At 43.0% G+C, this 13,423-nt stretch overlaps 1 protein-coding gene across 8 annotated transcripts in view; it reads right to left on the reverse strand.

Annotated features, from left to right (window-relative positions):
- Positions 1-10,274: 10,274 nt before the first annotated feature.
- Positions 10,275-13,423, reverse strand: part of MAGED1 (MAGE family member D1) — a 58,698-nt gene continuing 55,549 nt past the window's right edge. For 4 of the 8 annotated variants that reach the window (XM_044763472.2, XM_044763473.2, XM_070501938.1 and 1 more), the window contains 9 exons: positions 13,352-13,415; positions 13,047-13,126; positions 12,784-12,875; positions 12,477-12,556; positions 12,333-12,375; positions 12,015-12,077; positions 11,324-11,438; positions 10,694-11,079; positions 10,275-10,485 (listed from right to left, as the gene is read on the reverse strand). In XM_044763472.2, coding sequence (XP_044619407.2) covers positions 10,702-11,079; positions 11,324-11,438; positions 12,015-12,077; positions 12,333-12,375; positions 12,477-12,556; positions 12,784-12,875; positions 13,047-13,126; positions 13,352-13,415 — 915 coding nt within the window. In that variant the 3' untranslated portion in view covers positions 10,275-10,485; positions 10,694-10,701. Of the gene's footprint in view, positions 10,486-10,689; positions 11,080-11,323; positions 11,439-12,014; positions 12,078-12,332; positions 12,376-12,476; positions 12,557-12,783; positions 12,876-13,046; positions 13,127-13,351; positions 13,416-13,423 lie in introns of all 8 variants that reach the window. The other 4 variants (XM_070501941.1, XM_070501939.1, XM_070501940.1 and 1 more) reach the window with 1 other exon arrangement.

The following is a 13,423-nucleotide window of genomic DNA, read 5'->3' on the forward strand; positions in this document are numbered from 1 at the left end:
TAAATTCAGTGAAATCCACATCAATATTTCAATGGCATTTTTCAGAGAGGTAGAAAAAACAATCCTAAAATTTGTATGAAACCACAAAAGACCCCAAGTAGTCAAAGCAATCCTGAGAAAGAAGAACAAAGCTGGAGGCATCACAGTTCATGATTTTGAAGTTTATTACAAAGCTATAGTAAACAAAACCATATGGTACTGGCATAGAAACAGACACATAAACCAAGAGAACAAAATCAAGAGCCCAGAAATATACCCATGCATATGTGGTCAACAAATATTTGATAAGGGAGCCAAGAATATTCAATGGGGAAAAGATAGTCTCTTTAGTAAATGGTGTTGGGAAAACTATATTCACATGCAAAAGAATGAAATTGGACCTCTATTGTACATCACTCACAAAAATTTACTCAAAATGGATTAAAGACTTAAATGTAGGACCCAAAACTATAAAACTGCTTGAAGAAAACATAAGGAAAAAGCTCCTTGACATTGGTCTTGGCAATAATTTTTTGGATATGACACCAAAAGCACAAGCAAAAAAAGCAAAAATAAACAAATGGGATTGCATGAAACTGAAAAGCTTCCACACAGTAAAAGAAACAATCAGTAAAATGAAAAGGCAAACTACAGAATGAGAGAAAATATTTGCAAACCATCTACCTGATAAGAGGTTATATCCAAAGTTGTATAAAGAACCTATACAACTTAATAGCAAAAAGACAATCTGATTAAAAAATGGGCAGAGGACTTGAATAGACATTTTCCCAAAGAAGACATACAAATGGCCAACAGCTACATGAAAAGATGCTCAACTTCACTAATCATCAGGGAAATGCAAATCAAACCACAGTGAGATCTTACCTCACACCTATTAGAATAGCTGTTATCAAAAAGACAAGAGACAACAAGTGTTGGTGAGATTGCGAAGAAAAGGGAAACTTTGTGCACTGTTGAGGGGAATGTAAATTAGCACAGCCACTATGGAAAGCAGTATGGACATCCCTCAAAATATTAAAAATAAAAGTAATATATGATCCAGCAATTCCACTTCTAGGTATATATCTGAAGTGAATGAAATCACTGTCTCAAAGAGATCTGCACCCTTGTGTTCATTACAGCATCATCCACAATAGCAAAGACATGGAAATAATCTAAGTGTCCATCAACAGATGAATGGATAAAGAAAATGTGATGTATATATGTATATGTATATATATATATATATATATATAAATATTATTCAGATCTACAAAAGAAGGAAATCCTGCCATTTGGGACAACATGGATAAAACTGGAGGACATTATACTAAGTGAAATAAGACAGACCCAGAAAAACAAATATTGTATGATCTTACTTATATGTGGAATACAATAAAAAAAATTTTAAAAACCCAAACTCATAGTAACAAAGAGTACAATAGTGGTTACCAGAGGCTGGGGCATGGGGAGTTATTGTTTAATGAGTACAGAGTTTCAGTTTTGCAAGATGAAAAGAGTTCTAGAGATGGATTGTGGTGATGGTTGCACAATATGAATGTACTTAATACCACTGAACTATACCCTTAAAAACTGGGTAAGATAGTAAGTTTTATGTTATGTGTATTTTGCCACAATAAAAAATAATGAAAATAAACAAATAATTTAAAATATTTTAAAAAACAAGTTGCATTTTTACTATGATGAGTGATTTCATATTGACATCTGGAAATTTTGTGTATTTCATGAATAGACTTGATATCTTATTTAAATCTCAAGTTTTAGCAGGCATCCTCCGACACTGTTCCAGTGGTTGAAAGGTGGCACTGCATCATTCCTGTTAGGTAGGAGTGGAAGTTCAGGTTCTCCACTTGGTCTCTGTTGATACCCAGAGTGCAAGAGGGACTCCTTATTACTGCTGTGCAGGGTTGGGAGTTCAGGTTCCCCATTAGGCTTCTGCTGATACCACCCTGGCTGGGAGAGGCAGCAGTGCCTTGTTTCTGCACCCTATGTGGCTTCTACTGACACATTGGGATGGTGGCCTTGTTACTGACAAGGGGTGGTGAAAGTCCTGGCTCTCTACAGGCTTTCTCTGATACAACCCCAGAGGGGATGGAGGAGTGCCTCGTTATTGTTGGTGGGTGTAGAATCCAGGTTCCTCACATTGTCTCCATTGATACTGCCAGGTATGGGGGGTGGACTCCTCAGCCTAGAGGTGGTGAAATTTCTGGCTCTCCACTAGGTATTTCTCTGACACCACCATAATCACTAGGTGGAAGAGCTCCTCATTACTGCTGGATGGGAGTGGAGGTCCAGTCTCTTCACAGGGTCTTCATGATATGGAGATGGGGGTTGGAACTAGTTACTACCTAGATAGGATGAAAGTCCTGGCTCCCTGTGCACCTTTCTCTGACACCACCCTGGCGGGGTCAGAGTCTGGAGTACCCCTTTACACCCATGTGAAGGTAGGAATCTAAGATCTCCACTCCACCTTCACTGGGGGTGGGGGTTCAGGTGCACTGTGGTTTTATCCATGGTGTTTGGCAGTTACTGTCTAAAAGTTTTATTCCTGGAATGAATACAAATATTGTTTATTCCATATTTCTGGAAGCAAGAGTCTCCCAAATGACTTTTAAAAAGTATTTGCATTACGTGCCTTAGGACTAACAACAAAAACCAACTTAAATATTGCACTCTAAGTACTAGTTTTATTGTTGTTTTTGTTGTTGATTTTTCTTCAAGAAGTATGGGTTAAAAATTCTGAAACTAATTCTGTGTAGACCAGTATTGAGCAAAAAATAAATTATATATATAGTGGATACTGGGAGGCAGGTGCTCACTGTCAGAGAAGGGAGTTACAATTATTGAAAAGGAGAAAATGGAAATGAATCCTGTGTTGGAATGGAACTAAAGTAACAGTACGAACTCATGGTTTTTAATATGGATTTACAATAGACCAAAATGTAGACTCACACAAACATACACACATATTCATCTCCCAAATCTGTCCTCTGAGAGGGCCTGGGAGCAACGATACCTCAACAGCAGTGAGCACACTTCGCACCAGATCTTGGTTTATAAACACCATTACCCATGGAAAAAAGCCAGGGTTCCATGGTGAAATGTACAATGGCTGCGGCAGGAAACACATGAGTCTGTAATATCTTGCTGTGCCAAAACGTAAGAAATGCTCAAAAACTGATGGGGATGTGTCAAATGGACTCAGGAGTCAACTTGAAGGAGCTCCCACTGACCAAATCTGTAACTATTTGCATATCTAAATAAATAATCTTAGTGAAAAATTATAATGCACTAAATGAATAAAAATCGATGAGTCAACACTGATATACATACATACATACACACATAGCTACTTATATACATTCTTGCATGAGAAGGGAAAGAAATCTCCTTACAGTAGAAAAAATCAACAGTAGAAATCCAACTTTTAAAAAGCAGAGAGTGATGGGGGCTGGCTCCGTGGCTGTGTGGTTAAGTTCGCGCGCTCCGCTGCAGGCGGCCCAGTGTTTCGTTAGTTCGAATCCTGGGCGCGGACATGGCGCTGCTCATCAAACCACGCTGAGGCAGTGTCCCACATGCTACAACTAGAAGGACCCACAACGAAGAATATACAACTATGTACTGGGGGGCTTTGGGGAGAAAAAGGAAAAAATAAAATCTTTAAAGAAAAAAAAAAAAGCAGAGAGTGATGGAAACACAAAGTCATCTCTGGACAATAAGCATGGTAATAACCGAATGGGGCAAGAATCATCAACGGGTACTAAAACTAGTGGGTGAAAATATTGACGTCATGTGCATGGTTGACTAACACCCCAGAAGAAAGTCTAAGCTGCTCAGGCTGGTCTTTGAGACTTTTCTTCAATCTGGCCCCAATCTACACTTGTTCCTCTTATCACCTTTGGGCTGGGCCCCCAACCCAGTCATCTGTGTCTTTCACTTGCCCCTTTATACACCAAACCAAATTATCAAACTCCACTCCTTCTGCATGTGAGTCCTTTTATAGCTTGGTGCTCTGGCAGAGACAGAGAAAGTTGGGGCCAGGCCCTGGTCTTAGAGGCCATCCCAGTCCTTCCCCATTCTCATCCTACTACCACTAGTTCCACCTCCACCGGGACATCTAATTACCCACCCACAGAACCTCCCCCAGGACTCTGCTGGGAACACATTATCTCAAAGATACATGGGCTCTTAGGTGTTGTCCTAGAAGTACACATATCACTTCTATTCATTGGCAGGAAATAGTCATATGACCCCAATGAAACTACAGAGGTGGCTGGGAAATATAGAGGAACGCATAGAAATTCAGTAAGCACTGGTTTTGGTCAAACACTGTATTTTTCTCAAATACTGCACTTTCATAGATGAGTAAACTAAGACACAGAGAGGAGAAAACACTTGCCCCAAATCAGACCACAGGGAAAGGCAGAATTAGAAGCCAGGGCTCTCTGTTGACAAAATCCAAGTTCTTTCTACAACACCCTGATGCCTCTGCCCTCCTAGAGCTCACGGTATCCCACCTCTTTTCCATGCATTCACAAGTTCTGTCACTTAAGATTTTGATTGTAAGCAATAGTGTGCCGGTAAATTGTTGACAACTGGTTCTCAAAACAAAACAAAAAAATCCCTGATTGGTAGTGCTTAACACTTTTCATGTGGTAAATTATCCCACCATGGCCAATCTCAAGTTACCAATTTTACTGAAGTTAAAGGTGGGACAAGTGCACACAGGTGCAAGCTAAGCTGGCCCCAGCACATCATTGATCATAAGCAATAGGAAGTTTTTCTTGCCAATGTGAACAAATGGATTTTATTAGAAAGATGTCAGAGACTTACACAACTGGATAGAGACTGGAGAAAGTAACTTGAGAACTGGATAGGAAGCACAAAGCACAAAGACAAGAATAGTCTGATCAGGATGCTGCCCTGGGGATAAAATCACATAAACCACTTTTTTCCACTCTTGCATCAATCACTTAAGTTTCAAAGTTCAATCAAAGGGCACGTGATTGAGTAAGAGTAGGTTGCATGCCTGCCCCTTGGCAATACAAGGAGAGGGAGAGGAAAAATCTGGTTTTCTCCATTTCAATAGGGGGACATGCCATTCCACAAAGGCTATGTACTAGTTTTCTGTTAATGTACAACAAATGACCACACTTGAGTGGCTAAAACAATATCCATTTATTATCTCATAGTAATTTTAGGTCAGAAGTCTGGGCACGGCTTGACTGATTTCCCTGTTCAGGTAAGCCTGAAATCAAGGTGTCAGCAGGGCTACATTCCTTTCTGGAGCCTCTGTGGAAGAATCTACTTTCAAGTTCACTCAGATTGTTGGCAGAACTTCTGTCTTTGCAGCTATAGGTCTGAGGTCCTCATTTCTTTGCAGGCCATCAGCTGAAGGCCTCACTTAGTTCGTAGATGCCACCCACATTCTTTGCCATATAGCTCCCTCCGTCTTCAAGTCCAGGAATGGAGAATTCCCATGCATCAAATCCCTCTAACTTTTCAAATATCTCTTGCCAGGAAGAGTGCAGTTCCCCCAAAAGTCTCACCCAATTAGGTCAGGCCCACCCAAGATGATCTCCCTATTTTCAGGCAAACTGATTTGAGACCTTACTTACATGTGGCAAATCCCTTCACAGCAGTATCTAGATTAGTGTTTGATTGAATAACTGTGAGAAGGTATACATATATATCAGGAGGTTGGGATCTTGTGGACCATCCTATAGAATTCCATCTACCACAGTTTTGTCTACTACAAAAATGGGGGAACTGTATTATCTTAAAAGGAAATTGAGTGCCATAAGGAAAGATGAATGGATACTGTCAAGACAGATATTCACTACAGTCCATTTGTTCAACATCTACACACACTTCTTGCCATCCCATGCTTTGGAAAAATGACAACATGCAACTATTGTTCGCATAAGCAAAAATGCATTCACTCATCCCCAAAGAGAGACAAACCTAAAGTTTTATCAACCGTAGCATCCAGGTCCAAGTTCAGGGACTTCAGATAGCATCCATTTTTTCTCTAGTTCAATACAAATGCTGTCTCAATATTCTGTAATAAGGTGGATAAATAAAAATTCAACTGCCACCAATTTACCACATATAAAACAGTAGGTAAAAGAGAGAAATAAAAAGGAGTACATTAAAATATGTAAATATATATATATTGTGGCAAAGAATAAAATTTGGGTAATGACCGCAGTCTTCATCTCTAAAATTTGTCACATGGTCAAAGTTAATACAAACTTATTTTCTTCACTCATCAGGTCACGTCAGCATCTCAGCTGAATGGGTTCTTTACCTAGAGGAAAGATTGAAACATTTATCTACGTGGAGTCTGAGAAATTGGTAGCTTTGCCTTTATGGGGTTGCTGTAGTTGTTTAATAATTTTAACCACTTTGAGACATGATAAGGCACCCTAGAAGATCTCCTGTTCTCCAGACACACTCCTTTCTGCCCCCAATTATGTAGCAGCAACACTACTTCCCCTTGAAAATTGAAATCAATCATCTTAGCCAGTACAAAAGCCCCCATTTTTTTCCTATTTGTCCAGGGGCGTGAGGATTCCAAAATCACCAGGTGGCTATCTCAACTTCCAAATCAATGGAATCATTGTTGAGTAACCTTATAGAAACACGCCTTCCTTGAGTACTAAAAATTCCAAACCAATAGAGTCCAAAGTTTCAGGGACCAGAAACAAACATTTTGTGAAAAGGTCTTTAGGAACAATTCTATCTTCCATCATTCAGTTCTTAGACCTAGGAATTCTGGTTAACTAGATAGCATCAGCTATATTTGTGGCTGGTTCAGAACATATACCATATATTGTAGAATGACACATCTAAAACACAAAGTGCTGTCTCTCAAGTGGTGGCATAACTGTCCTCAGTACAGTTATCATTCCATTGTATAAGAATAATTTTTTTTCTGAGTCATGAGATGTGTGATAAAACCACTGAATTTCATGGGTATAAGCCAATCACCACACTTTTTTGCTTTTAAAATGAGTCCTTTGATCAGAAGCAATGCTGCACGAAACTTCACAACTGTGGACGAGGCATTCTATAAGATCACAGATGGTGGTGCTGACAGGAGTACTGCAGGCAGGGAAGGCAAATCCATACCCAGAATACTCATTTTTTCCAGAGAAATCATAAAGCCAGCTAACTCCTCCATGATATGATGCGTCCAAATTAATTAACTTACCCCCAGGGACCTGGCTGGTCCCCTTGAGACTGGCACATATCAGCAACTCATATAGTGTTGGCAAGTTGAGCATTCAGCAGTGGGGCTGCTCACATCAGCCTTTATAAAGAGAAGCCATGTTGCTGAGGCCATATGTAGCCTCTGTTCATGCAACTATGAATACTTTGTACAGGTGCCCACTGAGTGAGCACAGGAGTGGCTGAAAAAGAGGCTTGCTGACTTCCACTGAGTGGGTCATATTGCCCACCTGATTACTGAGAGCCTATTAGTGAACATTCACATCTAGCACTAACAGTCTCATACTCCTGAATAGTCCCCAAAAGTATATATACCACTTCCCTAAATCTGTTTTGTGTCCATTTTCCCAAATGTCTTCATTCAAAATGTCTGCTGATTAGGCTGAACCGGTATCCCTGGACTTGGATCTGGATGCAACAACTTATGAGGCTTTAGGTTTTTTCTCTTTGGAGAGGAGTGAATGCACTTTTGTTTGTTTGAAGAATAATTCAACCATGTTACACAGTGTCCTTACTCTGCAGGGTGCAGTGGCAAGAAGTGTGTAGATGTTGGATAAGTAAACTTTAGTGAATATTTGTTAAAATAAAAATAGTTTTTATTTTTTACTTCTTATTCTGATATAATTTAAGACTTACAAAAAAGTTGCAATAGTAAAAAGAATTCCCGTATAGACTTAACCTAGATTCTCCAATGTTAACATTTTACTGTATTTGTTTTATCCTCCTTCTGTCTGTCTGTCTCTTTCTACATACACACGTATACCATTTTTAAAATATTTTGAGAGTAAGTTACAAAGACATTCTCTTACAGAAAACAAAATCAGACTGCTAACATTGATATAATACTATTATCTAATTTATAGACCTTATTCAGTTTTTGCCAACTGTCCAAATTGCACTAGAATTTCGTGAGTAGGGAGAAGACAGACTCAAATCTCCTCTCGGGTGTGGACAGGGCAGATAACGTACTGAAGCCCAGATTAGGGTGCAATCCACAGGGATGGAGCTAAGGGGGCTTCCACAGGCATTGGGACTCTTCTGCCAGCCCAGGCTCCAATGATCCCACCCTCCTCTTTCTTCAGGCTCCTCAGAACTCCCTCATGACCTTTCATACTGCTGGTGTTGCCATAGCCACACTGTCTAAATGAACTCTTCCTGGAACTGATCACCCTAAGGCAGTGGCCGCAGGACTCTTCCACCACTTCAGCACCTAACATAGCCCAGAGGATCCACAGGGCTCCATCATTATTATATAGATTAGATTGCTATCTCACAGACCACAAGAGTTGGGGGAGGCCCCAGAGATCATCTCCTCTCATCTCCTTCCCATTCCCGACTGAGCAACTGAGGCTCAGAGAACTCAGACTATTAGGGGCAGAGCTAGCAGAACACCCCCTTGGCTCCCCTGAGACTGGGTGTCTTCCCCACACATCACACGGCTGGTCTAAATTCCCCTCCCTACAGGGAAGTCACAATCTGCACACAGTGTGGAGGGGGGTGTGGGTGGTGATGGGTGAGGGAGGAAATGATACCTCAGGGAAGACCTGGACTTACCTTGGGGGCTTACGGATGGATGTGTTGTTCATTTCGACGGCTGCAAAGTGGAGTCCATTTACCTGAACGTGGAGGCTGTAAACACACACCGGGAGAAGCCTGAGGTAGGTGAGGGACTCCGTGACCTAAGCTGGCACATGGTGAAAGCACCCTTCCCCACAGAAAGGCCGCTCCAGTCCCAGAGCTTGTGTGTTTTGCACCAATAGGTAGAATAACCAGCACCCAGAAATGTGGAACTGGAGCCCAGACCCAAGTGAGGCACCATAGAGGTGCAGGGCTAGAGTAACCCCTGCTGAAAAGGCCTCAGACTGATTCACCCCAGACTTGTCTGAGAAGCCGAGAGGGCAAGAGGCAGTGGAAGGGCTGGGGATCCACATTACTGCCTTCTTCCTATTAATCCTGGGCTTTCTCCTCTCAGAATGTGGACATCACCCGAGAACCTGAGGAAGCTCTGGACACTGTCCCTGCTCACTACTGAGGTCTTCCCAGGAGGTTAAATTGCCTTTGCTCTTGCTTTCTTCTACCCCAGGAGCTCCTGCTTCTGCCCTTGCCCACGTGCTTAGGTACCACCAAGTATCTGAGGAAGTTATGGCCTAGGACTAATTTCATCCTCAGTGAGAGAGCTCTGCTTCTAGCAAACACCTCAGCAGTTCAAGCGAGGTCCCTGTTCACAGTCACAGCCAAAAGGCTCTCTCTGCATGGAGCTGTTTTCCTTTCTCAATTCTTGTTCTCTAAGCAACAAAGTTTCCTGTTTCTCCCTGCAGGAGGGGAGAAGAGGCCATGGTGAGGCCTCCTTCACTGATCATAAGACCTTGTCTCCGTGTTGAGGCCCTGGTCCTGTGGGGGTGGTAGATGGTGAGGGTTTTCTAGAGGGAAAGGTTCCTGGGCAGCCAGAGATGAGGGGGGTCCATGGGCCTGTCCCTTTATGGGCAACGTAGCTAGGGGCATGAGATCTTCCTTCTCATACAGGAGACTTTGGCACCTGGTTCATAGTGCGCTGTGCTCCTACTCCTGCTCCCATCCTGGAGTTATTTCACTTTCCACAAGGGTAATACAACTGACACCCTGGAGTCCCAGGGACATCATCTCCAAGAGCAGTTATCTTCTCTCCCCTTCAACCACCCGCTCTCTGGACCTCATCATTACCTGGAGTTCTACTTTCTGTCTCCTAAATGCAACTGTCTGACCACCTACAGCCTCTGTCATTACTTCTTCTCTTTCAATGTCACTTCAGGACACCTAGCAGCATATCTATCACATGAGTCACTTAAGTGATATTTATTAAATAAACCATACAAGTTTTGGACCTCATTAACACTCGTGCTAATCAGTCCCTCCTTTGTTTCCCAATTCCTTAGCTGGATCTACCCACATTTCCACCTGTTGAAAGCTGATCTGCCCCTCAGGCTAAAATCGAGACCCTGTCTCTCCCATATAAAACATGTTGATCTCTCCCTAAATCTAGAAAAAACTGGGAGCACATCGAATTCACTTTGCAGTTTCAACGTTTATTTCTGATACCAAAACTCGACAGCACACAAGGGGGAAAAAAAGCAACAGACAAGGAACAGCAAATAAATTTATCTTGCATGCCACTTTCAGTCAACAGGATGTGGCTCTCTAGATAACTGTGTTTAGAAGGAATCTGAGACTTCAGCCTCACTCAGGGGAAAGACTATTGCAACTGATTAGCAATATCTGTGAACATAAGAAAGAAAAAAATGTAAACATCAATGATATATATCAAATAGTAAGGAACAACAATACCAAATAGCGCTTCTCTATTCTTCCCTCATCTCCCCACCGTGGGTTTCCTAGAACTCCCAACTCGTGCACATAATTACATTCCCATGGGCTCTATACCTCCCAGTGACCCTAACTGCCAAATCCAAAGTGACATACCTACCCAACATCTCACTCAACCCAGAAGAAACCAATGGCACCAAAGTTGGCAGCAAAGTTGGCACTGGCTGTGCCACCAGGTCCAATAATGGGGCCAGTGAAGGTCTGAGGAAATCTGGAGCGGGCATTCTGGTGGTATCTGGCCCAGAAGGTAAATGGGATTCTGGACCAGGGATCTCCAAAATCTCCTTCCTCATCCCAGGTCAGCAGCTCAAACTCAATGTCATCCCAGCTCCAGGGCCCAGATACGGCCTCATCTCCAATCCCCATGCGGGTCCTCGCCTCAGCCCGGGCCTCGGCCTCAGCTGCAGCAGCATCCAGAGCATCCAAGGCCTCATCTGCAGCTTCCATGAACTGTGCAGTCCAGTCGCGAGGGTCTCTCTTCTGAACCTGAGATAAGGAATAGAAAATAAAAGAAACCTCATAATAGTATTGGTTAATATTTATGAAGCACCTGCTGTATATTTAATGCCCCACTTTGTCCTATTGTTTACATAATAACAACAACAAATACCAACAGTACGGTGGCACCTATCATGTGCGATACCTAAGATCTCATTCCTGCTCTGGACTTTTCCCAGCCAGTCATACCTCATCCCTTGACCCGCCAAGTCTAGAGCAGTTCTTTTATTACCTCTGCAATGAATCTCAGCACTTTCATCTTGCTAGTCTCATGGTAGGAACGGAGGCCCCAGAGGAACTCATACTCAGGAGGGTTGCTGTTGGGCACTCGTCTGTAGTCCAGGTATCTCAGAAAGAACAAAAACGTCTTTATTTCTACCCAGAATGCAGAATAATTCTAGATTTTTACACCCCAGATTTCAGGTAGCAACTCCTCCCAGACTGATTCCTAAACATAGATTATTTACTCTCTAATAATCAGGTCTTCAAATTCCTATGTGAGTGCTTCTAGACTAAGCAGTCACCTACAGCTGCAGGGTGGCTTGTGTAGGGTTATAGAAAGGACAACGCTTAATCTCACCCCCCCGTCATAGCTCTAGCTCCAGGTTCTTGTAACCTTGTCACTGAGCCACAGATAGGCCCACTGCAATGATTACACTGCAGTGCCAAAGTCTCAGCCAGGTCCAACCCTGGAAATGTCTACTGTTGGGATAGCAGACAGGCTTCACCTGCAAGATAACTAGACTGCAGAAAAATCCAACCACAAGGAGTATGCTCAATTAATACTCCTGAGTACATATGTATTTCTGAATATATATGCATAGATATAGTCAGTGTAAGAAATGAGCATGGGAAGGGCTTTCTGAGGCTAACCAGCACACAGAACTCATGAGGACCACACAAAGCCCCTAGACATCACTTACTTTTGCTTTACAAACTCATAAGTGAGAAGTTTCCTCAGATCTCCAAGGAGGGGGTGTCTCACCCTGAAAGTAAAGAAAGGAACCCATAATCAGAGGCTATGACATTCCCCAAAGAAAAGAGCTTTCCAGGACAGAGGTCAGAGACAAGAGAACAGGCAGAGTTCAGGACTATTTCCCCATCAACCCAGGTCATATCCTTGGGCTCTGTACCTCCCCAAACTAATCCCCCTAGACCACCAGGTTGATGCAGTCCTGGGACCATCTTCTGTTGCCAAAAGATGATATAAACAGTCAAGAGATGAGAGAGCCCAATCATACCCAGGACGCAGTCCCATCTTGCGTAGTGCCTCCCAGAGGACAGCTGCGAGGGGAGGCAAGGGGAGACAAGGGACGGAAAATGAGCATGGAAATCAGCCTGTAGGTCCGGCTGTAGGTCCCCTAGCTGTAGGTCCGGCCACTCACCTTCACTAGCACGGTTGCCATTCATGAAGATGACGCCCAAAATCACTAAGAGGAGACCCAGCTTGGGTGTGTCTTTGGTCCTAAAGGAGCACAAAAAGAATATATTTTCAGCAGCCATTTGCATGAGACACCCCAGGCAGCTTACCTATCTAGCTTTCTCAGTATTCCTCAGCTATGGGATAATTCTAACCCAGCTCTGCATATGACCTGCTATGTGACCCTGAATCTTGGACTCTGACCTACTTGAAACTCCCAGAAAAAAAGCACCACTCAGAAAAGCATGTTCCACCTCCTTTTCCCATCTTACGTTCCCAGTATGCCAGCCAGGGACTCGGGGGTACTGATGAGAATGTACAGGTGTTCTTCCTTGTCAATTTCCTTCAGTTGAATCCCAAATTTCTACAGGAAAAAGAATACAGACTATGAAATTACAAAATCTCACACGACCTACCCATACTCAGTTGCTCACCTCCCTGTGAGAGTTGCCCCTAAACGCCCAGTAGGAATGCCATGAAACTTTGAAATCAAGACTTTCCCCATCATTCCTGTCCCTCAGGCATGCCTTCTCACCTTCTCCAGGACAAAGCATGCACGTTCAATGATTTCTGGATAAACATCAGTGTATTCACGTATGATATCCCTCAACATTTCTGTAGGAGAAAGGGAGCACCTGAGCTGAGCAGGGGCCACAGAGCCCCAACTCCTTTGCCAGCCCTGCTGAGGGGTGCACAGTCAGGGTCCTCAAGGGTGGAAAAGGAAGAATCAGTCACAGAAGGAGGGGATTGAAGGGGAGGGGACATATAAGCAGAGGGATGTCCACAGAGCATGGGGTGAGGGGAAGGGCAGAAAACCGGGAGAGGGCACTAGACGCCTACCTGAGCGCTTGATGGGCACCTTTGTGTAATCTTTAAGCATCAGGTACTTGACCAACTTATTCGCCTGGGAGG

The sequence above is a fragment of the Equus asinus genome, chromosome X (genome assembly GCF_041296235.1).
Source record: "Equus asinus isolate D_3611 breed Donkey chromosome X, EquAss-T2T_v2, whole genome shotgun sequence".
Lineage (NCBI taxonomy): Eukaryota > Metazoa > Chordata > Mammalia > Perissodactyla > Equidae > Equus > Equus asinus.